Source organism: Macaca nemestrina, chromosome 10 (assembly GCF_043159975.1).
Source record: "Macaca nemestrina isolate mMacNem1 chromosome 10, mMacNem.hap1, whole genome shotgun sequence".
In the NCBI taxonomy this organism is placed as follows: domain Eukaryota; kingdom Metazoa; phylum Chordata; class Mammalia; order Primates; family Cercopithecidae; genus Macaca; species Macaca nemestrina.
The window spans coordinates 129,496,626-129,520,415 of NC_092134.1; the positions used below are offsets into that span (position 1 = coordinate 129,496,626).

Consider the following 23,790-nt stretch of genomic DNA (forward strand, 5'->3'; position numbering starts at 1 on the left):
AAGGATTACTGAAGGAGGAGGAAGTGGGATTTGGGGAACCTCTACAGGAATGCGGTAGGCTTAGTTCCTTAACATGGACCAGGTCTTGTGTATCTTTGTGTTCCCGCAAGACCTAGCCCTTCTTAAGTTTTCAGTAAATATTTTGATATTAGCTTACCTGAAGATTTTATACTGTTTATATTTCCTATGATTTATTAGTTTAGAATATAAGCGTATTAAGCAGTGATGAAGCCTGAAAGTAGAGAAAACTTCGGATTGTTTTGAAATAAATGATTTGGAAGGTGTATTTATTCTGATAAAGCAAATACATAGCTGCGATGGGAAAATATCTAATATGAAACTTTCTTCATCTATACGAGTAGATGTGAAGATGGTATTAAAATCTGATGAAAATGCTGCTGTAAACAATGCTAATTTTGTGTGGTCCTTAAATACTGGTGTTTGATAAAGAGCTAACAACCCTAGAAATCTAGCTCCACTCATAGGAAGATACAAGTCCTTGAATTCATGTTAATTGAGAACAGTCAGAATAATTATTGTACTTTTTAAAATGTAAATGTAAATTGATTGCTCGATTTAGTCATTAGTAAATAACCTAACCAAGTCAAACCAAACCATAGCATTGTTTCACTCCCAGTGGATTAAAGGGTTTAATATCAATAGCAGCTGGGTGTGGTGGTGCACCCCTGTATTTCCAGCTACTGGGGAAGCTGAGGTGGGAGGATTGCTTGAGAGCAGGAGTTTGAGATTACAGTGAGCTGTGATTGCAATACTGCATTACAGCCTGGGTGACAGAGAGCCTGTCTTTAAAAAAAACAACAACAAAAAAAAAAAAAAAGAAAAAAAATTATCAGTAGCAATCTCATCTTAAAAAAAAGAACAAATTTGGATGCCTTAGAAAGTTCTCCATCACTGCCCAGGCATGGTGACTCACGCCTGTAATCCCAGTACTTTGGGAGGCTGAGGTGGGTGGATCACCTGAGGTCAGGAGTTCGAGACCAGCCTGGCCAACATGGCAAAACCCCATCTTTACTAAAAATGTAAAAATTAGCCAGGCATGGTGGCACGGGTCTGTAGTCTTAGCTACTCGGGAGGCTGAGGCAGGAGGATTGCTTGAACCTGGGAGGCAGAGATTGCAGTTAGCCAAGATCATACCACTGCAGCCTCGCGTAGGCGAGACAGTGAGACTCTGTCTCAAAAAAATAAAAAATAAAAAATAAGTTCTCTATTACCATTAATGGGTGGGTAATGGCAAACCACTGTTTCCCTTTTTTTTTCAATTTTGAAGTCAGTTATTGAATAAATACAATTTAAAGACCTGCGTATATTCCCCACAACCCTCTTTGAAATTAAGACTTAAGAATTCATATTGGCTGGCGCGGTGGCTCACACCTGTAATCCCAGCACTTCGGGAGGCCAAGGTGGGCAGATCACCTGAGGTCGTGAGTTCATAACCAGCCTGACCAATTTGGAGAAACCTCGTCTCTACTAAAAATACAAAATTAGCCAGGCGTAGTGGCGCATGCCTGTAATCCCAGCTACTTGGGAGGCTGAGGCAGGAGAATTGCCTGAACCCGGGAGGTGGAGGTTGCGGTGAGCTGAGGTCGCACCATTGCATTTCAGCCTGGGCAACAAGAGTGAAACTCCATCTCAAAAACAAAGAAAGGCATATTAATAGAGTAACAAAATGGGTGTGACATCAATGTATCATAATAATGATTTTATAACCTAGGATGGGCTTTTGTAAGGGAAAAATGCTATAATTCCTATTTGACTAAAAAAATTACTGGATTTCTAATAATTTGAAAAGAATCTAATTCATTGAGAATATTTCAGAAAAGTTTAAGTATGTTAAATAATTAGAATTGTAGGAAAATATTGACAGAATAAACTGTATATTTTTTCTTTTTAATAAAGTCCTTTGTGTCTGCTAAACTATATTTTGAACTTGTAATAAAAAGTCATAAACACAGAGAAGACCAGCTTCATGGGAGCAATAGGTGATCTGGGTATAGAAATTATGCAAGGTGTCAGGCATGGTGGCTTATGCCTGTAATCCCAACACTTCAGGAGGCTGAGGCAGGAGGATCACTTGAGCTCAGGAGTTTGAGACTTGCCTGGCCAACAGAGAGAGACCTCATCTCTACTAGAAATTTAAAAAACTAGCCGGGTGCGGTGGTATCATAATTATAGTCCCAGCTACTTGGGAAGCTCACTTGAGCCCAGGAGTTTGAGACGGCAGTGAGCTGTGATTGCGCCACTGCACTCTAGCCTGGGTGACAGAGTGAGACCCTATCTCCAAAAAAAAAAAAAAAAAAAGAAAGAAAGAAATTACACAAGGTAGAGCTAAAGAGAGCCATGCTCTATGCCATGTGCTGGGCCTGTCTTTGTTTTTTCTCCTGCAGATACAAGATTTAAGATTGAGGGGAAGGGGAAAGATGGGGATTGGAGAATCCAAAAAAGGAACCATTTTCAAGGGTTGGTAATACCTTTCATGTTACTGCTAAACCTTAGATATCGACCAAAGAAAAAGGATCAGAAAAGAGCAGGAGGGAAGAAAAACTAGGTCCTAGTGGTAAAAGTGTTACCTGAGCACAGGATCTATATCTGCATCTGCAGAAGGTTTCAGGGTCTTCTGGTCAACTCAGTGCCATGCCCACACCCATTCCCTAGGTGATCTAACATCTGCATTGAGGAAATCCCTTTAAGCTGGAAAGAACAATGGATTAGGGATCAAAGCTGTAGCCTGTGTTTTCTGTGTGTGTGTGTCTCTGCTCCTTATGGCAACTTTGGATAAGTCATTTAACCTGAATTATCTTGTATTTTTTCATCTCCTAAAAAGAGATAGTAACGCTTGCCTTATTATGAGGATTGTGTTAGACAACAGATGCCAAATTTCTGTATCAATAGTCTAAAAGACTATCCTTTAAAAAAATAAGAAACTTAGCAGTATGAGTTTGAAAACCAAAAGAATCAGTTACCAACATTGACTTTTTGAGCAACCTTTTTTGGTATTTTCAACAACCTGGAGAAAACTAGTTCTCTGAAAAATAAACTTGTTTCTTGGCTTTTACTTAGTCACTATGTATCAGTTTATTCTACTTGTCTATTTCTAAGAGCGCCAGATTAGAAGTAAATACATGTGAAAAAAGGAAAACGATTGAATTTGGGCTTTTATTTTATGCTGACATACGGTAAAGAGAGTAAATGGGTTAATTTAGTAGAAATAAAGATCAACCTGCATGTGAAAAATGCTGTTCTACTATGTCCTTCTCTCTCCCTAGTTATAGCCTGAGTAAAAGCAAAAGGGCTCCACCAGGCTTATTAATTCCACAGCACTCCTTTCTGTCCTGTGATGCGGTAGAGGATAACCCTACGGCGATTGGGGGGAGAAAACCATAAATGGACCACAGACTTCAGCCCTTTCATTTACAAATGAGGAAAATAACAGAGCTGCTGAGTGACTCTCCCAAGCTCTCGCTGCCCAAGGCCCACATCCACAAGAAATTCCAGAGTCTTCTGGAATTTTGTCAGGAGGCTAGATTGGGAATCAAGGGTGTGCATTTCGGATCAGGCTTATTCTGAAAGGCTCTTTTTGTAATAGCTCTTTCTCAGTCTTTTTGAGAATTTCCGTCATATTCTTCATATTTTATAGAATATAGCAATCTATAAAAATATACTGTATATAAAATTTTTTAAAGCATTAAACTATGTTAGCCAGAAGAGATCATCAAGTGAAAGTCTACTCTGTTTTATGCTGGTGTATAGCTGTGAATAAGGGTAGAGGATACCATTTATTAACACAGCAAAGGTCTTCGATTAATGTTTGCTATGGTTAAAGACCAAATACTCATTTCTTTGTTTTGAGTTGGACTTACTATTGTAGCTAGACCTACAAGTGAACAAAAATGTATTAGACTCTTTACACATTTTCAATTTAACAAGGACCTAGATTCTGATAACTGTTCTGTGTAATAAATGTATAGTTTTGGTTTAATGGAATTACTATCCTTCCTCATGCAAGTATAATAGAACCTGATCTTCCTGGTTATGGATTTTGCTGTTTGTGCTCTTATAATCAATTCTGTTATCTAGTTTGGTATTTCTTCTTCTTTGTCTGGAGAAGGGAAACGTCAGTAATTCCATTTCGAATCCTGTAGCATTTGGTCAATGAGATTGAAGTTAGTGGATTTCAGTCAAAGTATACCAATTATTAAGGAATTGACCGCTCTTGTGTCTAAAAAACTGCAGTGACTGAGAGTCACTGAAAACAGACTAAAAATAGATGCGATATGCACACATACACACACAATGGAATATTCAGCCTTAAAAAAGAAGGAAATCCTACCATTTTGCAACAATATGGGTGAACCTGGAGGACATTACGCTAATTGAAATAAGCCAGACACAGAAAGACAAATACTGCATGGTATCACTTACATGTGGATCTAAAAGAGTCAAACTCATAAAATCAGTAGAACGGTGGTTACCCGGGGCTGGAGGACGGGGGTAATGGGGAGATGCTGCATAAAGAGTGCAGACTTTCAGTTACATGATGAGTAAGTTCTAGAGACTTAATGTACAGCACGGTGACTATAATTAACAATAAATGTATCATATACTTCAAATTTGCTGAAAGAGTAGATCTTTATTTATTTATTTTTATTTTTTTTGAGACGGAGTCTCGCTCTGTCGCCCAGGCTGGAGTGCAGTGGCCAGATCTCAGCTCACTACAAGCTCCGCCTCCCGGGTTTACGCCATTCTCCTGCCTCAGCCTCCCGAGTAGCTGGGACTACAGGCGCCCACCACCTCGCCCGGCTGGTTTTTTTTTTTTTTGTACTTTTTAGTAGAGACGGGGTTTCACCGGGTTAGCCAGGATGGTCTCGATCTCCTGACCTCGTGATCCGCCCGTCTCGGCCTCCCAAAGTGCTGGGATTACAGGCTTGAGCCACCGCGCCCGGCCTGAAAGAGTAGATCTTAAGTGTTCTCACCACAACAAAAAGAGCGTAGCTATGTGAGGTAGTCATTCCAAGTGTATATGTGTATCACATCATCATGCTGTACACCTTAAATAGATAAAATGTTTGTCTGTTAATCATACTTCAGTAAAGCTGGGGGAAAAGGTGCTGTTTGCTCACTGGCTGCTGTGTATTTCTGGCTCTGTTTCTGAGTCTCAGTAGGCATGAATTCGTCTAAATTGGATCATCTTTTCTCCGATTGCTATCTGCCAGTGTGGAAAGTCAGTCATGTCTCTTCCCAGCTACCAGTGGCGAAGACATATGCTTGAGACTGTCTTTTGAAACAAACAGACTAGAGAGCCAACTAAAGATTAAAGATAGTCCCTTGGTTCCCCATCCTGATATTGTGCACAAACCAAACAGAAGCACCCCAGATGACAACAGTGACATCAGTCTTCCCTTGCACCAGTTGTGGCAGCTGTGTGGTCTAGAGAAACACCAGGTCCAGCATATTCTTCAGCCCTTTCACTCACTCAGCCTCTCAGTGTTTGATGGGTACTTCCATGGTTGTGCCTTGGACTGGGCTCTCGGGGGTGAGGATATTGGAAAAGCAAAAGTCTTGCCCCTGCCCTTGAAAATCTAGTGGTTAATTTGGGAAAATGCACCTAAAGTGGATGAAACAAAGAGCAGTGTACGATCATTTGCTAAAATGTATGATACAGTGATAAGGGATGATTCAGTGTAGTCTGCAGAAGTCAGGGAAGACTTGATTAGGGCAATGGAATTTTAATCAAACCTTGAAAGATGAGTAAGATTTGGGGAGGGAGGGTTCTTCGAATTCTGAGACAGAAAGAGAACATGATTAAAAATGTCAGGAATGAACATAGATTTGGAGGGGCAGTGAGGAGACCAGAGTGGATTTTTTGTGAAGGAGAGAACTGGGAATTGAGAGGATGTGAGAGAAAATTATGTAAGCTCTTTAAATCAGAAGGAAGAATTTGTACTTTAAGGTGATGGGTGTTGTGAGCTATTGGAGATATGGCTGCAACACCTGTCGTCTCTCAGTCACCAGATCTTTCTTCCAGCCTCTTGGGTCTGTCTGGTTTTCTGGTCTCCTGCTACCATGAAGTCAATTGAACGTTATTCCTCCCCCAGATTGCTCCAGGAGCCTCTTAACTGGTCCATTCACATGCTCTGTCTTGCCACCTTCCAATCCGTTGCTCACACTGCAGCTAAAGTTACATTTTTATTTTGTATTTTTAAACTAATTCAGATTATATCACTTCTCAGTTTAATATGCATCAATAATATGCAGTGCTCTTAAGATAAATTACAAAATTTTAACTGATTGACAAGGCCCCGCAGTGGCTGGCTTCTGCCTACCTTGCTAACTTCATCCAGTGCCACTTTAAGTCCTCAGTAGTTGTTTTGCCTTAGCTCCTTAGGCCTCCTCCCTGTTGCTCTAAACCTACAACATCATGCGCCCTGGGCCTTCGCAGAGGCTCTCTCCTCTGCCCTGGGCTCTTCTCTCTGCTATTTACCTAGGTGTTTCCTGCTAGATTCAATGTAGTTGTCCAGCCTTCCCTAGCTACCAGGCAAAGTTGGTTTCTATATGCCTTTGGCCACCTACCATAATTAGTTAATTATTCATCTAATTATTTGGTTAAAGTTTATCCCATAAAACTGTCAACTCCAGAGAAGGCCCTCTGTCTTGGTCACCACTGTTCTGTTACCTAGCACTATGTCAGACTCATAGTAGGTGCTATTAAATGTTTTTTGAACTTATATGTAAAACGCAGTTATCCCTTTCTCCCTCACTGCTCTGTGAGATCTCTTGTCAAAATGTGTAGTCGGCCAGAGAGAAGGACTGTAGACAGAATGGAATATACAGAAGTGGTCTTAGGGGAGAGCCTGCGGCTAGATGGCTTAGAAAGCTTTGCGCTTCACATGGATAGCCTGAGAAGTGAGCTGTATAGTGTGATTCATGGACAGTTTACAAGTTAGTCAGATTTTATTCTTGAATCATTCTCCAGACACTAGACTTGTATTCCTTTTTCCTCTTGACTCAAGTTTCCCCTATTGATAATCTCATTTCATTATCCATTTTGATGATGATTATAGACATGTCCAGCAGCCACACCATCCTCATTTGGGGTGTAATCATAGTTGGTGTCTCATTGGTTTCCTATGGGATGTGCCCTGATTCCCTGAGCCATGGAGATGTATTACGGGACTCTCCACACCGTTACAGAGTCCTGCACCATTTAGGGGCATCAGAAAAAATTTTCTTTCCCTTTCATGTAAAGTCCTGTGGATATGGAAGAATCATAGTAACGATTGAGTGTTGCTTTTGGATAACCAAAGTGGCACTCACCAATTTTATCTTTTTTCCTGTAGTAGAAGAAAAAATGTTTTTTGTTTTGTTTTTTTTTTTTTTTTTTTTGAGACGGAGTCTCACTCTGTCGCCCAGGCTGGAGTGCAGTGGCCGGATCTCAGCTCACTGCAAGCTCCGCCTCCCGGGTTCACGCCATTCTCCTGCCTCAGCCTCCCGAGTAGCTGGGACCACAGGCGCCGCCACCTCGCCCGGCTAATTTTTTGTGTTTTTAGTAGAGACGGGGTTTCGCCGTGTTAGCCAGGATGGTCTCGATCTCCTGACCTCGTGATCCGCCCGTCTCGGCCTCCCAGAGTGCTGGGATTACAGGCTTGAGCCACCGCGCCCGGCCGGAAAAATGTTTTTTTCTTGCCTTTTGCCTCCCCACTCACCCTGAGAGTCTTCTGGGGCATTGTGGTCTAGGAATAGGAAGCAGATTTTGTGCCCCCACCCACACCAACTAGCTTTTGGCTTTGAATGGAATCAGGAAATCCTTTGGAACACCAAAAATATACAAGACTCATGTCCATCAACAGCTATGCATTGTAACAAGGAAGGATTCAATAAACATTTATTGAATTCTAATTATGTGCCAGGCACTATGCTAAATGCTGAGGTGATTACAAAGGAGTATAAGACATAATTCTTACCCATCAGCAGCTCACAATAGCTGGAGAAGTAAGACAGGTCACAACACATACAGTTATTTCACAGTTAGTAGGTCAGTGGTAGATACTGCCAAATGATTGGTATAAATTTTATAGAGCCTCTAAGCCGGCAAGACCATGTCTGGATACGCTGGTCAAAGAAGTTGTTTGTTTGTTTTTAAACAGAATTAGGGAAGATAGTATCATGAAACTTTTGTCTTAGTGGTAAGTATGTGTAGGTGTTCAGAGGGTTTGAGTGGAAAATGTATTTTGTTGATCATGCTAAAAAATTTGGGGAACATACTGCTATAGAAGAGGTGCAACTTGTGCTTGCCTGTAGTTTAGAAGGAAATACAAAATGGATTGGAAAGGTTGAATTTTCAAAAGCCTCAAGGCGGGAAAGCACAGATGTGTTAGGAAAACAGTAGGGAGAGTCTGTGACTCTGGCTCTCCTACTTACAGAGCTTGTTAATTCTATTCGGCCACGTGGTAGATTCTGGCTGTATTCCTTTTGATTGGTTATTCTGGTTGCACAAGTCTTTAGAACAATCTTTGTTTCAGGGCGTTTAAGAGGAGTTTTTCTGGGCATAGTTATGTATTGCCAATTTAAAAGATCAGCAGAATAGTATCACTCTACATCTTCTGAGAACTAGTCCTTGAATAGCACATCTGAATGTTGCTGATTGAATTGATTTAACTATTATCCTTAGTTGGCCAGGCGCGGTGGCTCAAGCCTGTAATCCCAGCACTTTGGGAGGCCGAGACGGGCGGATCACGAGGTCAGGAGCTGGAGACCATCCTGGCTAACACGGTGAAACCCCGTCTCTACTAAAAATACAAAAAAAGTAGCCGGGCGCCTGTAGTCCCTGCTACTCGGGAGGCTGAGGCAGGAGAATGGCGTGAACCCGGGAGGTGGAGCTTGCAGTGAGCCAAGATCCGTCCACTGCACTCCAGCCTGGGCGACAGAGCCAGACTCCGTCTCAAATAAATAAATAAATAAATAAAATTTAAAAAATAAATAAATAAATATTATCCTTAGTTATAAGATCTGGACATTCTGAGTCATAAGAAATTACAAGTTGCATAATTTTAGTGTTTAGTGATTTGTCTGCTGGTGCTTTGAAAATTTTTCATTCATTTGTTGTATATGTGGTAACTGTTGTATATGTTTTAACTACCAAAATTAGATAGAATTTCCCATTTCCCAAGTGTGTCAGGTGATAGAGTTGTTTAATACAGGGTGAGCTTTTTTGGAGATGTCATTTATAGGATAAGTTTTGTGAGATGTAGGCTACTTGTCAGCCTTCCTGAAAGAGAAATGCGTATCTCTCCACTCTTCTCTTGGTCTGTGCTCCAGTAGATGGTGGGATAGGGGTGGATGGAATGAAAGCTTTAAATTAATGCTTTAGATCATTTGGGATTTTTCTTTTTAGTACGGCTAGTTGGAGAGTTGGCTATATGGGAAATAGATGAAATGCTGCTAATGTTGTGGAAAACACGTCACCGCTCTCTACCTTCCTAGGAGTAATTTACCAAACCTGTGTGGCTTGGCTTAGCCAGACCAAAGTGTCTACATTGAAACATTAGTTACACATTTTGTTTGCTTTCTTTAGGGGTATGAAATTATGTTGCTTTTTTTTTTTCTTTTCTTCAACTAGTTTCAACTCTCCATGTTTACTGTCTGCTGATCCTGAAAGAATTGTGACCATACTTTAGTCTGTTTGTGAGTGTCTAGAGAACGAAGTTGCCTAAATCAGACATGTCAGACTGAGGCATAACAGAATTACTCTTAAGAGCAATTAAAGTACTTTACTGCAAAATAAACATTTTCATTATTTTCCATTTTTAATGTTAGAGTTGTCTCCTTTGTGTGATCATAAAGCAACAGATTTTCTTTCCAGTATGGAGAGAAGAGAGAACTGTCCTCTACAGGTGAAGGTGTACTCTAGTTTTTCACATATATTCTAAAATAAGCAACTGAAAGGATTGTGTTTATGTTACAAAAAGGGAGTTTTGTTTTACAAAATAATTAAACTATGTGAGAACTACAAAAGAATGTAATGGCCAGGCATGGTGGCTCATGCCTGTAATCCGAGCACTTTGGGAGGCCAAGGCGGGCAGATCACCTCAGGTTGAGAGTTGGAGACCAGCCTGACCAACATGGAGAAACCCTGTGTCTACTAAAAATACAAAATTAGCCGGACAAATTAGCTGGGCGTGATGGCGCATGCCTGTGATCCCAGCTATTTGGGAGGCTGAGGCAGGAGAATTGCTTGAACCCAGGAGTTGGAGGTTGTGGGTGAGCGGAGATTGTGCCATTGCACTCCAGCCTGTGCAACAAGAGCAAAACTCCGTCTCCAAAAACAAACGAAAAACAAGAATTTAACTGCATAGTTCAAAACTGTGCAACCATATGAACTATATGCAGATTATTTAAAATATAAAAGTTAAATTTGCATATGACTTTTTAGAAAAATGTCTTCCATAAAGTAGAGCTTTGTATCAATATTATTTCTTTGTATAACCATGGAATCCATTCACAATATAGGGTGGGAGGGCAGTTCTCTTTGATTCTGCCTTCCTTGAAGGCGACTCTGTCAATTGATAAATCTCTAGTGACTTGCTCCCTATTTAAATGAAGGCATGAGTGGAAAGGTCCTGTCTCTCACTGCAGGAAACCATCTTTAAAGTCATGGAATTGCTAAAAGGATAGGGATCTATTTTTAGAACTTTGGCCTTAAAAACATTTTAAGAATATCACTAACACAGTAGAGTACTACTTTTATTATGTAAATATACTTCCATTTTAAGAAAATACTGTGATTTATAACTGATTGCATGGGTGAGAGGGAAGAAAAAAGAGTGACTAATTAGAATTGTTTAGTAGAGTTGTTATATGTATTTTATTTTGCTTAGCAGATTTTTCCCTCCCAAAATGGAATGGTGGTTCACGTTTGCTTTTACAGAAAATCGTATTTATGATTGGAATTGTGAAGGAGGTGCTCCTAAGGGAAAATGTTTTCATGGCTGAATTAGGATAAGGTGTTATCTAAATCAGGAATGCCTTAGAAGCTGTATGTACCACATGTTTTCTGTGTCGGAAGTAGTATCTATGTTTTTATTTGTAAACATGCATTCTTTTGGTTGGATTTATGGAAGACTAACAAACAGAAACATGGGTTTTTAGCATTGCGGTCTGGCTGCCTGTGCACCCACAGCTGTGGAGGCCAAGACGCTTCTCTGCCTGCAGAGACTGCCCATCCCTGTTTCTCAGCAGGCTGGAAGTGTCTGTGTATTTGTCTTCCTTCCTCTTAGCACAGATACTTCCAGAATAGGGGGCACAGTCATTCTTAGGTTCAGGTCCATGTTAGGGAAACACATATAGGTTACTATGACTCCGTTTTCTGCATTCCCAGATGATAAACAGCATAAAATTAGGAACAGGAGAAACTTGGCAAGATTGGACAGTGAGTCAAGTCTTCAGACAACTTTAAAAAATATGCGCAAATTTTTTCAAGAAGCTTATCAGTTTTTCGGTACTGCTTTTCACAGTAAATAGCAGATAATGGTCGATGTTATGTCTTGTAACGGAATCTAGCTTGGAGTCCCTGGGACAACAAAGTTATGACGAGGGCAGATAAGAGGACGCTTCATTCTCTGTCTCTGTCAGCCATTTGGAGCAGAAAGTTTGCATGATTGAACTTTCCTTCTGAAGTAGATCTTGTTTGTAAGAGAACTTATGAAAGGAAGAGGGACATTTTAAACACGTTTCAAAACTGAGTTGCTGGTGAGGCCACAGATAGTTTTCAGAGGTTCAAGGGAATCAGGCAGTGTCTCATCTGTTGTTAATTAATGAAACGAAACTGGAGTCACTAGAGTGCAGCAGTGAATGAAAGGTCAGTGAATGGAAAAAACTGTCAATGAAGGAGGATGTCAGCAGAGTGGAACATTGTCATAGATAAAGATCAGTGAAAATGTACTCTGGCCGAGGTGGTGTTTTCTGGAAGTGACTAGGAGCCAGTTTGGGACATTTCAAGCCAAACTGAGCACTAAATGAATGTTCTGATTGCAGCTAAATCTGTTAGATATTTTAAAATATTTGTTTGTTTGAATTTGTTCTAGATATCAGTTGAAAAAGCTTCTTTTTGTTTTATAATATGTTTTACAGTGTAGTGTTGTTGTTATGTTTGGCTCTTTTGTTTTGAGGCTGAACGATGGTTTCTTTCTCTCCTTTGTTTCTGTTCTCTGTCTCAGAACTTTCTAGAGCCACATTTACTTTTGAGGTCCACTGAAGTCAAAGTGACATAGGATTACTGTACTAATTAACGCTAGAGCTGGACCTCAGACAGCCTGGCTGATGGCTCAGTTTATGATTATTGCAGAATTGCGTCTCCTCTGAAAGTTGTTCTGTAGGGGGTGACCTGAAAGCCAAGACATGGCCTCAACTTTACTACCAACTTGTGTAAATGGTCATGAACAAACCAGTGACCATATTTACATTTCAACTAGTTCATCTGTAAACTTTGTTATTGGTGTCGTGTGAAATTGCCTTTAAAGAGATTCTCCTTTCTCTGGTCTTGTCAGATCTTCTTTCTTCTCCCTCATTGAAGCCTTTGAGCAATATGGCTTTGGGGAAACAAGGCTCTTCCATCAGTTTGGGAAAGGACCATGGCCGTTTTAGCCTGGTCACAGCTGGGAGGCCAGGACTCCGTGAATATCATCAGCAAGGCTGTCCCTGCATCCAAGGGAGAGTTGAAGGTAATTCCATAGGATTTAGAAAAGTAGACTTATAACCTGGCTCTTCCAGTTATTATATTACATGATTCTGAGCCTATATTATGTGATTCTGAGCCTTATCTATGAATGGGATTAGTAGTAATACCTACCTCATAGGGCAGTTATAAGAGTGTGTAAAATACCTATAGAGTGCTTAGAGCAGCGTTTGTCACACAGTAAGCGTTCAGTACGTTCTAGGATTACATACATTATAAAAATAATCATTTATAAGGTTAAAATGAAATTCAAGTGGCATTTCCTTGGATTCTGTGGTTTCTCTTTGAGAACATTTACTGGAATATTGTTTTGTTGGATGTATGTATGTATTTTTTTGAGACAGAGTCTCACTTTGTCACCCAGGCTGGAGTGCAGTGGTGCGATCACAGCTCACTGCATCATCAACCTCCTGGGCTCAAACAATCCTCCCACCTCAGCCTCCCAAGTAGCTGGAACTACAGGAACACACCAGCATGCCTGGCTAATTTTTGCATTTTTTTTTTTTTTTTTTAATAGAGATGGAGTTTCTCCATGTTGCCCAAGCCGTTTTGTTGGATTTAAATGACAACCATTCCATGAACTATTTTAGAGCCAGAATAGAAAAATATATGAAGGCAGTTCTTTAGAGAAACACCAGAACTGGCAGGGTGCAGTGGCTCATGCCTGTAAACCCAGCACTGTGGGAGGCTGAGGTGGGGGGATCACCTGAGCCTACGAGTTTGAGACCAGCCTGGGCAACATAGGAAGGACCCTGTCTCTACAAAAAATACAAATATTAGCTGAGCGTGGTGGCGCCTGCCTGTATCCCTGGCTACTCAGGAGGCTGAGGTGGGAGGATCACTCACTATGGACTGGACAGTGTTAAGTTCTTTATATGTACTTAGCTTGGGAGGCAGAGGTTGCAGTGAGCCGAGATCGTGCCATGCCACTCCAGCCTAGGCCATAGAGTGAGACCCTGTCTCAAAAAAAAAAAAAAAAAAGAGAAACACCAGAACTGCATGTTAATAGACATGACATTAAAATTTAATATCATACAATTAAATTAAAATAGTGCCTGTCAGTTGTTAGGTTGGGTAGGTGTAAGAAAAGCAAAGAATGATGAGAATCTTTAACATTTATTGTTACAAGAACTACCTTGGGGAAAAAACTCACTGTAAATAATGACTGTATTATTCAATTACAGAGACTGAAAAGGAACAAAACACGAATAGAAACAAAAGCATAAATTCTAAACGGTGGGCACTCATATACCAATATTGGCTGACCCCCTTGTTTTGAGATTGTCTGTGGGTTATACTTGTAGGTATAGGAGTTCTGATTGACTCCATTTCAGTAGTCGCTTTGACCTTAGCATAGCATTTCGTAAGTGTGAATTCCACTAGCTCTTAATATATTTTAGGGGGAATTCCATGGTCAGATAAGTTTGGGGAAACTTACTAGACTTCAATAAATGAAACCAGTTTCTTTGAAGATACTTCTTAGAACCTTTAATAAGTTAATATGTGCTGTGACTCTCCCAGGGCGCTAGGATATACAATATTTTTCTCATGTTTTGGACCGCTATCCTATCTGTCAGCTTCTTTCAGGACGTTATTGCTCTGGGGCACACTATGAGAAGTTAACCTTACAGGCATTCTTTTTTCCACTTTGTGTCTCAGATGAATCCTAAGGAGGTGTAGCTAAACAATTGTGGATCAAAGGTGGAAGAAGGCCGCACAGATGGCGCTAGATAACTGAATGTCTGATCACTATAACAAAAAAACAGGGAGACCGAGGCGGGCAGATCACCTGAGGTCAGGAGTTTGTGACCAGCCTGGCCAACTTGGTGAAACCCTGTCTCTACTAAAAATAAAAAATTGGCCGGGCGTGGTGGCATGCGCCTGTAGTCCCAGCTACCCGGGAAGCAGAGGTTGCAGTGATCTGAGATCACGCCACCGCACTCTAGCCTGGGCGACAGAGTGAGACTCTGTCTCAAAAAAAAAAAAAAAACAAAAAACACTGATACCTCCTGAGTGCTTTACTGTTTGCCAGGCACAAAATACTTTTGATATACTAACTAATTCTCTCAACAACTCTGTGAGATACGTGTGATCGTTATCCTCATTTTATAGATGAGGAAACTAAGAGTCAGAGGGCTTAAGTAACTTGACAAATCAGACAACTAGAAAGTGGTAAAGCCGGGACAGGAACTCAGGTACAAGGGCTTGTGCTCTTACTTCCTCTGCTGTATGATCAGGGGGCTTGCCCACATGTGTATGCTGTATGTACTATGGCTTCTACGTGTGCATGCATGGGGCGGTGTGAGGGTAGTATTCTTGGACAAGAGAACAGCATGGAAATGTGAAATAATAGTGAGTTTTGTGTGGCTGGAAGTCATAATTGGAAATGGTAAGAAATGAAACCGGAGGCCAAGGCAGGCGGATCACCTGAGGTCGGGAGTTCGAGACCAGCCTGAGCAACATGGAGAAGCCCCTTCTCTACTAAAAATACAAAATTAGCTGAGCGTGGTGGCACATGCCGGTAATCCCAGCTACGCCGGAAGCTGAGGCAGGAGAATTGCTTGAATTTGGGAGGCAGAGATGCCGTGAGCTGAGATCACGCCATTGCACTCCAGCCTGGGCAACAAGAGCGAAATTTCGTCTCAAAAAATAAATAAATAAATAAGAATTGAAACCATGAAACAGTAAGGTGCAGATCCTGAGGGCCTGTGACACAAAGGAATTTGTGATTTCTATAATGGATCCACGTATTCTGCCTATCAGGTTACCTTAAGAACTTCAGTAAGTGGAAGACCTTTAACTGCTTCTGTGTTAAAAAATATAGAGACAGACACTTGGTGATGTTGGAGGCCAGGCCACTCTTTTACATTCTGCAGGTGGCATAGTTGTCAACTGCCTACCATTCTAACTTGCTGCATTGAGGACCCTGCACTGAGCCTAGACAGTAGAGACAGGCGTCTGGCTGAATTATGCTTGAATTGAACATAATACAGGGCAGATGATTCCCTCTCAACTTCCTGCACTTCTAGCAGTTTTCAAGGGCATGTTTTGTATGTTTCTTGAAGTGGGAGAAAGTCTAATACAATGTAACTCAGGGAGATGAAGATAAATACTTTAGTGAGATTTCAGGGTCTTGTTCAAGGCTCAGTTAAGAAGGTACTATCTTCTTTTTTTTTTTTTTTTTTTGAGACAGAGTCTTGCTCTGCCGCCCAGGCTGGAGTGCAGTGGCCGGATCTCAGCTCACTGCAAGCTCCGCCTCCCGGGTTCATGCCATTCTCCTGCCTCAGCCTCCCGAGTTGCTGGGACTACAGGCGCCCGCCACCTCGCCCGGCTAGTTTTTTGTATTTTTTAGTAGAGACGGGTTTCACCGGGTTAGCCAGGATGGTCTCGATCTCCTGACCTTGTGATCCGCCCGTCTCGGCCTCCCAACGTGCTGGGATTACAGGCTTGAGCCACCGCGCCCGGCCGAAGGTACTATCTTCTAATAAGACTTAACATGTTATTTGTTGTTGTTTTTTGTTTTTTTGTTTCTTTGAGATGGAGTCTTGCTCTGTTGCTGAGGCTGGAGTGCAGTGGCGCAATCTCGGCTCACTGCAACCTCCGCCTTCTGAGTTCAAGCGATTTTCCTGCCTCAGCCTCCCGAGTAGCTGGGATTACAGGCATCCACCACCATGCCTGGCTAATTTTTGTATTTTTAGTGGAGACGGGGTTTCACCATGTTAGCCAGGCTGGTCTCAAACCCCTGACCTCAGGCAATCTGCCTGCCTTGGCCTCCCAAAGTGCTGGGATTACAGACGTGAGCGACCGAGCCCTGCCTTGTTTTTTAATTTAATATTAAAAATATACGAGGATCCCCTGTCATCCAAATCTCCTTGATTCGGACTTAGTGAATAGTGAGGGTTCGGATAGGAAGGCTTTTATCTGAAAATTTATCAGAATCTGTTTGGTTCTTGTGTTTGGGTTTGGCTAGCAAGGAATATTTAGATTGGAAAGCAAATAACCTTACTCTTTTTTTTTTTTATTTTTCTCAGAGGCAGTGAAAGCATCTCCTTGGCTACATAGATTTCACTCCATTGAGTGGTGGCAAGACTGGCTTAGTGAAGGTCATAGAGCAGATCATTATAAGGACAGGACTAGAAAAAACTGAATTCTTCTAATTCTGAGTTCAGTAATCTTGCCACAAAGCCTTCCTGTTCCCTAAGCAATTAGTCTGTCAGCACTTCTTTATAGTGCTTGCTGAGATGGACAGGAGCTCTCCAGACGTCAGTGGTAATTACGGAGACCTTGACTAACTGCCCAGGGAATCTCCAGAACTTGATAGAATGTGTGTTGGTGGGAGTATGTTTGTGATACCTTTGCAATGAAAAATTTGTATGGTAGGAAGATATAAAGTTAATTGTAGAAATAATTTTTGACTCAATTTTATTTTGAAGAAGTTGCATTCAGCCTCAGTTCTCATTTCTTATATCCCCATTTTGCTTCTGTGAATTATTGGCTTGGTTACTCGCTACTAACTTTAAATCCTCTTTATGTTCCACAAAAAAAAACATTTGCATGGGGAGTGGGGAGCAAATATTGTAGGGTATGTGAAGATGAAGAGAATGTCTGAGAGAGGAGTCATTTTAAGTGCCTTCAGGACTGGCCTATCCACATGGTAGCAATACAGGCCAAGCCTAGTGCTGAATTATGCTTCAGTCTTAGCATCAGCAGCTGTAGCCAGGAATAGGTGTGCAGTGATACCCACTTGGATCCATGGGTTCAGTTTTTATGTTTTAAACTGTTGTAGCTGAGCAGTTCACAGAAGGCTGGTTTTTATTTTGTGCGTGGCATAATTTTTTTATAATTTTATAATGTTTATTCTTAGGTGGGTTTGCTGAGTTCTCTCGTTGTTTCCCTGGCCTCTGTGAAGGAAAATCCACTCTAGTCCCTACCTGCATTTCTCAGCCTTGCTTACCTGTTGCCAACACTGGGCCAACCCGAATTCTTCCCAATCTTTATCTTGGCTGCCAGCGAGATGTCCTCAACAAGGTGGGTGATTTGAAAATATCCTTCATTGCCGGGTTTATATTGTTAGCTGGAGAAACAGCAGTTACCCATTATGTCATTTGAAACACACTCTAGTCTCAGAAAGGAGCTGCTATGCCATTCTGAATGTGCTTCCCAGGTAACAGTTGCATCATCTCTTGGAGTGTTAATTTGTTTGATGTTACTTTTTGCCACAGGACACCTAAACTGTTGTCATGTTTTCTTGTTTTTCATAGGTCCAAGAGACCTGAAGTAGGACAGGATTTTTCAGAAGGTTAGCCTTATATTATTAGGGTATTAATCGATCTATTAAAATAATTGGGCACACTCAGAAAGGCTAATACTTCCTGGATTATCACACATTTAGAAATGTATTTATTTATTACAACACACTAGAAAGGGATGCAGGTTGGACTTGCATTGAGGAAGGTCCTCATGATGACTGCTGGCTGGGGGTTAGGGAAAGGTGTTAAAAAGATGGTGAGGACAAAGGCTGAAACTATGCACTGCCAGCCTCCCTGATGGTGAGGACAAAGGCTGAAACTATGCACTGCCAGCCTCCCTGAGCTAAAGCTCTTTGGAGGAGTTTGGTTGAGAAAGAAGAGGGAAGAGCATGGATTCTTGATGAAAAAGACACCGGCCCTACTGGACAAAGCATGCCCTAATGGAGAAACACATTGGATTGAGTGAGGCCTTTGTATATAATAGTACAAGCAGAACAGCAATAGAACTATAATCTGACTCCACAGCTTGTATGCTCTTAATTAGTAATGCTACAAAACAGTGCTCTTACTGCGTGGAAAAGTGATTTTTCTCTAAAATCTCTTAATTTACGTCACCATAAATTGAAAAAGCCGTCAGAGATCTTAATTCAACTATTGGTGATTTACAAGTGCCACTTTCCTCTACAAAGGAAGTACCCCTTAACACTTTCTCCTTGAGTAACTAGAAGAATTGGGCTGGTTGTAAAATAAGCCTCCAGACTGCCTTTCTTTAGCACCTGGAAGGCAAGGCTTCCTAGGAGGAAGAAAAATACCCTATCATCAGGTCATTGGGTAGCAATAAGGCATTCGTGTGTGTGTGTGTGTGTGTGTGTGTGTGTGTGTGTGTGTGTATGTTTAAAACTCCTGCCTCTTCAAAATTTTGCCTCAACACTGTGTTGTTAATATGTCTGCTTTTACTGTGAGATCTGCTGACGTGAGAGTTAATAGCTCAGGATTGTACCCAGCCTTTCTGGTGGGGTCACAATGACTTTGAGCATGTAGTTATTATTAATTCTTCTTAGAGATAAGCAGGCTGTGTTACAGAAAGCAAAATTAATTTCTTAAAGTCCCATGCCTTCCTAGGGCAAAGCTGGAGATGGTTTATTTAATCCTCAGATCAGAAAATAAAATAAAATTCCTAGTTAAGAGTTCTGTTTAATCCTGGTAAACCTTAACCAGCCATCAGCAGGTCATTCCACAAGCAATTGTGTTACAGATCATTTTTGTTACTTTCGACACTCAGTTAAATGACACATTCATTTTGCTCTATACCTTTTTCAGATTTAACAAATATGTTGGTTTAAAAAAAAGTGAGAGCAGTTAAACCAGAATTTGGAGTTGAGGATGGGAAAAGTAGTAGTTTTCTCTTTTTAACTCTGGCTTCTAAACGTATACAGCACTAAGCAGGATACATAGTAGATGTATTGAGAGGAAATATTTGCAGCAGGGAGAATGGGTTTGTGGAAGTTTATAGGACAACACCTCGGGCAAGGAGTTATTATAGAAGGCTTGTCAGGAAGCACCCTTAAAATAGATGTATAGACTTTTATTTTTATTCTGCAAGGATGGTGAGAAACAAGAATAAACTGTTAGGCTGGATACCTTTGAAAGCAGTGACTATAAATTTATATTTGTGGCTCACACACTTTGGAATCCTAGCACCTTGCAAGGGTCAGGTGGGCAGATCACTTGAGCTCAGGAGTTTGAGAACAGCCTGGGCAACGTGGCAAAACCCCGTCTCGACAGAAATTACAAAAATTAGCCAGGCTTTGTGGCCCTAGCCTGTGGTTCCAGCTACTTGGGAGACTGAGGTGGGGGGATTGCTTGAGCTTGGGAGGCGGAGATTGTGCCACTGTACTCCAGCCTGGGCGACAGAGCAAAGCCCTGTCTCTAAATAAATAAATACATAAATAATAATAAAGAAAGAAAGAAATGTATGTTTGACCTCTAGGTTCGTTGCCGACAAGAGCCTTAGGGCTGAAGGGGATTTCAGAGATCATTTAGTCAGCCACCAGCATTTGATACATGAGGAAATCAGTATTCCAGAAATGTTACATGAATTCCCCAACATCATCCAGTAGAGTTTTAGAACTAGATTTGCCTCTTTTTTACAAGTAGTATAAACTAACCTATATATCATCCTGCTGAGCTTCCTGATTTATACTTTCCAAGAGAAATAATATGATTCTTTTCTTCCTAAAGATCTCCAGCCGGGCGCGGTGGCTTAAGCCTATAATCCCAGCACTTTGGGAGGCCGAGACGGGCGGATCACGAGGTCAGGAGATCCAGACCATCCTGGCTAACACGGTGAAACCCCGCCTCTACTAAAAAATACAAAAAAAAAAAAACTAGCCAGGCGAGGTGGCGGGCGCCTGTAGTCCCAGCTACTCAGGAGGCTGAGGCAGGAGAATGGCCTAAACCCAGGAGGCGGAGCTTGCAGTGAGCTGAGATCCAGCCACTGCACTCCAGCCTGGGCAACAGAGCGAGACTCCATCTCAAAAAAAAAAAAAAGATCTCCAAAGATGAACAGTTTATAATCTTCCCTAACAGTACAGTTCTTTTTATTAAAATTCAGAAGTTAAAGTCTTTACAAACAGTAACCATGAGACCACTAATGTTATTAGTCTTTTGTTTTGTTTTGTTTCTTTGAGAGGGTGCCTCGCACTGTTGCCCAGGCTGGAGTGCAGTGATCTTGGCTCACTACAAGCTCCCCCTCCTGTCTTTAAGCGATTCTCCTGCCTCAGCCTCCCCAGCAGCTGGGACTACAGGCACCCGCCACCACGCCCAGCTAATTTTTGTATTTTTAATAGAGATAGGGTTTCACCATGTTGGCTAGGATGGTCTTGATCTTCTGACCTCATGATCCACCCGCCTCAGCCTCCAAAGTGCTGGGATTACAGGTGTGAGCCACCGTGCCTGGCCTATTAGTCTTTTTTTTTTTTTTTTTTTTTAATGACGTGCCACCAAAATATGTTGAAAGCATGTCACAGAAATTTTCTTGGGAAGATCATGTTTTCCGTTTAAAATGCTGGGCTTTTTGTATTATTGCATTTAACCCTCATAATAGGATTAGGAGATACGTTTGCTCTGAGCTAAGTCACCTACCTGAGATTATGTCATTGACTTCAGAGCTGGTCAGTGGCACAGATCAAATGTAAACCCAGGGTGCTGTAATTTTCAGTCCCATGCTTATGTTACACCAAACACGCCCATCTTCTGGAAAAAGGAATTCTCTATAGCAGGCTGTTAGGAAGGGCTGACAAATCTTAAGTCTATTGAGTCACAATTGAGAATTTCTTTCCCTGCTTTTTCTGCAACATCATCTATACCAGTACCATCCAACAGAAATATAATACAAGTCACATACATAATTTAAATTTTTCCAGTATCCTTTAAAAGAAACAGGCAAAATTAATTTTAATGTTTAATAATAACATATTTAACCTAGTATATCTCAAATAATATTTCAGCATGCAATCAGTATACAAAATTATTGAGATATTTTGCGTTCTCTTTTTGTACTCAGTCTTTAAAATCTGGTGTGTATTTTATACTTACAGCACATCTCAATTTGGAGTAGTCACATTTTAGGTGCTCAGTGGCCAGGCTTGTGGCTACCTTATTGGACAGTATAGGTCTCAGCATGTATTAATTTTTACTGATGTTTTAAAGACATGGTTCTTTTGTAGAAGATCATAAGAAGTCATTGGTACCAAAAACATACTTTTATTTTCCTTTTCCCTCACACTGTACTTTTGTTTCTCGGAGTGTGTTCTTTCATCCTCTAGTCTTTATACTGGCGCTGAAATGGGAGCAGCTTATTGTACTAAATGAAAGTCATCTGCTGATGCCCAGTTCATATTTGAAATGAGTGGGATTTGAGAAAGAATCTCTGGTTATTCTGTGAAAGACAAACGTTCTTGATTGCTTTTCTCTCATATGAGTTACAATTTCAAATGCAGACTTCTGTTCCTATTTAAATATATGCAGCGTATGATGGAATTACCTGTCGGGAGTAGTTGTTAAGCAGAACTGTATCTGAGGTGAACCACTGCAGCTTCTTTTCTAAAGGAGCTCTGTTGCCCGCTCCTTCCCCATTTCAATAATCTGCTGTCTACATTCTTTGTGTAGCTTCTTATTTCAGCCTCTTAACATGCAAAATTGGTTTTTCTAGGCTTTCTTATTCTCCTTGGTGTGCAGTAGGAAGACTGCTCCTTTCTCTGTTGTTTTCTTAGAAGAGTTAGGCAACAAATAGCCTAAACACAATATAGGCTAAGAATGCTTTCAGGGTTTCCAGTGGAAATATATGATCTAGGAACACAAAAGGCTGTCAAAATAATCAGTAAAATATTTCTTCAATGTCTATTATGTCACTGTGTGTAGAACACCATACAGTGTTCAAGTGGGTTGGTTAGGCAAGACCTATTCATTAAACAACAATCCACATGACAAGGTGACTACAGTGTCCCTCCCAACACAGAGGCAGCACGGCATGATGGTTGAGAGCCAACTTTGGGGGTGGACAGTTTTGCATCCCAGTTCTCCACCTTACCAGCTGTATCACTTTAGCTGTTACTGCATCTCAGTCTCTTTACCTACATGCCATTATAACTCTGGCCTCCTGGTGTTCATGTAACATTCAAATGAAATGGCATATGCCAAGCACAGTTCCTGGTTTATAGGGACACTTGTCACTGTCATCTTAGGGTAGACTATGTAGCATACCAGGGTGAGTAGTGGATACAGTGCGTTTTGTTGTTTGAGGAAGGCTTGATGGAGTTAAGTAGGACTTGAGGCCAGTTTTGAAGTCAAATGGGTGGGCACATGCAAAATTAGTCATGGAATTGACTTCGGAAAGAAAAATTACAATTCTTTTATCTAGAATTGCAGTGCCTGTGGTTATTTAATGAGATCTCTGTCCTCAGCCTCACTGAACATAGAGAATTTGACCAAACAGAGCAGTTTCATTAAGGACATATATTAATCTGTTCTCTCTATATTACTTCACAGTCTGCATCAACAGATCATAGAACTCATATTTAGAAATTATTCCGACTACAGGAGAAAGTTTATTTCAGGGTTAGGAGAGAGAAAGTTTTAAAGGGAGAAAAGTTGGGAATGGAAATCATAGTAATAAAATTAAATTTTTCTTGATTCACAGATAATCATTTTTGAAAGTTTACTCAACTGTGTGTTGAAAGTAGAATCATTCTTTTAAATCCGTCGGGGGGTTATGTCTTCCACTTTGTAGATGAACCTCACCTGCTGTATTCAGTGTAATTTCCCTACTTAACACCAATTAGGAGAAAGGATAGTTTGGATTAGTGAAAAATACACACCATGGGCTTTTTTTTTTGTAATGGCTTTATTGAGATATAATTCACATACCATACAATTTACAAGCAATTTTTAAGGTAAAATAAGAGAGCTAACATTTTAGGAGACTCTATATTATGTGTCCTCATACTGGCTTTACAAAATACACATCATTAGCCCTATTTTACAGGTGAGGAAATTAAAGCTACCGGAGGTTAGGTAACCTTCCCAAGATCACCCAGGCGATGAGTGGTAATGCGCTGGGCTGTGCTCTGGTTTTTCTGGGGCCACTACCCATGTACTTTACTTTATTCCCTGCCACACTGAGATTCCACACTAACCACTAATGAATTGTTTATAAGAAGAGATCCTTTAGGAGTTTGCTTTTAGTAAATCGATCAGTCTTCTCAGTATGGCATTTGATAAAGTTCTGTAGCT

The 23,790-nt window shown here is 40.9% G+C and overlaps 1 protein-coding gene across 2 annotated transcripts in view; it reads left to right on the forward strand.

Annotated features, from left to right (window-relative positions):
* The window catches only part of LOC105482186 (dual specificity phosphatase 16), a 92,847-nt gene that overhangs the window by 47,321 nt on the left and 21,736 nt on the right, over window positions 1-23,790 (forward strand). Inside the window, exons 4-5 of one of the 2 annotated variants that reach the window (XM_071072189.1) lie at window positions 12,561-12,734; window positions 17,613-17,776. In XM_071072189.1, the coding sequence (XP_070928290.1) occupies window positions 12,561-12,734; window positions 17,613-17,776 (338 nt within the window). The remainder of the gene's footprint in view (window positions 1-12,560; window positions 12,735-17,612; window positions 17,777-23,790) is intronic. The other variant, XM_011742208.2, reaches the window with a different exon arrangement.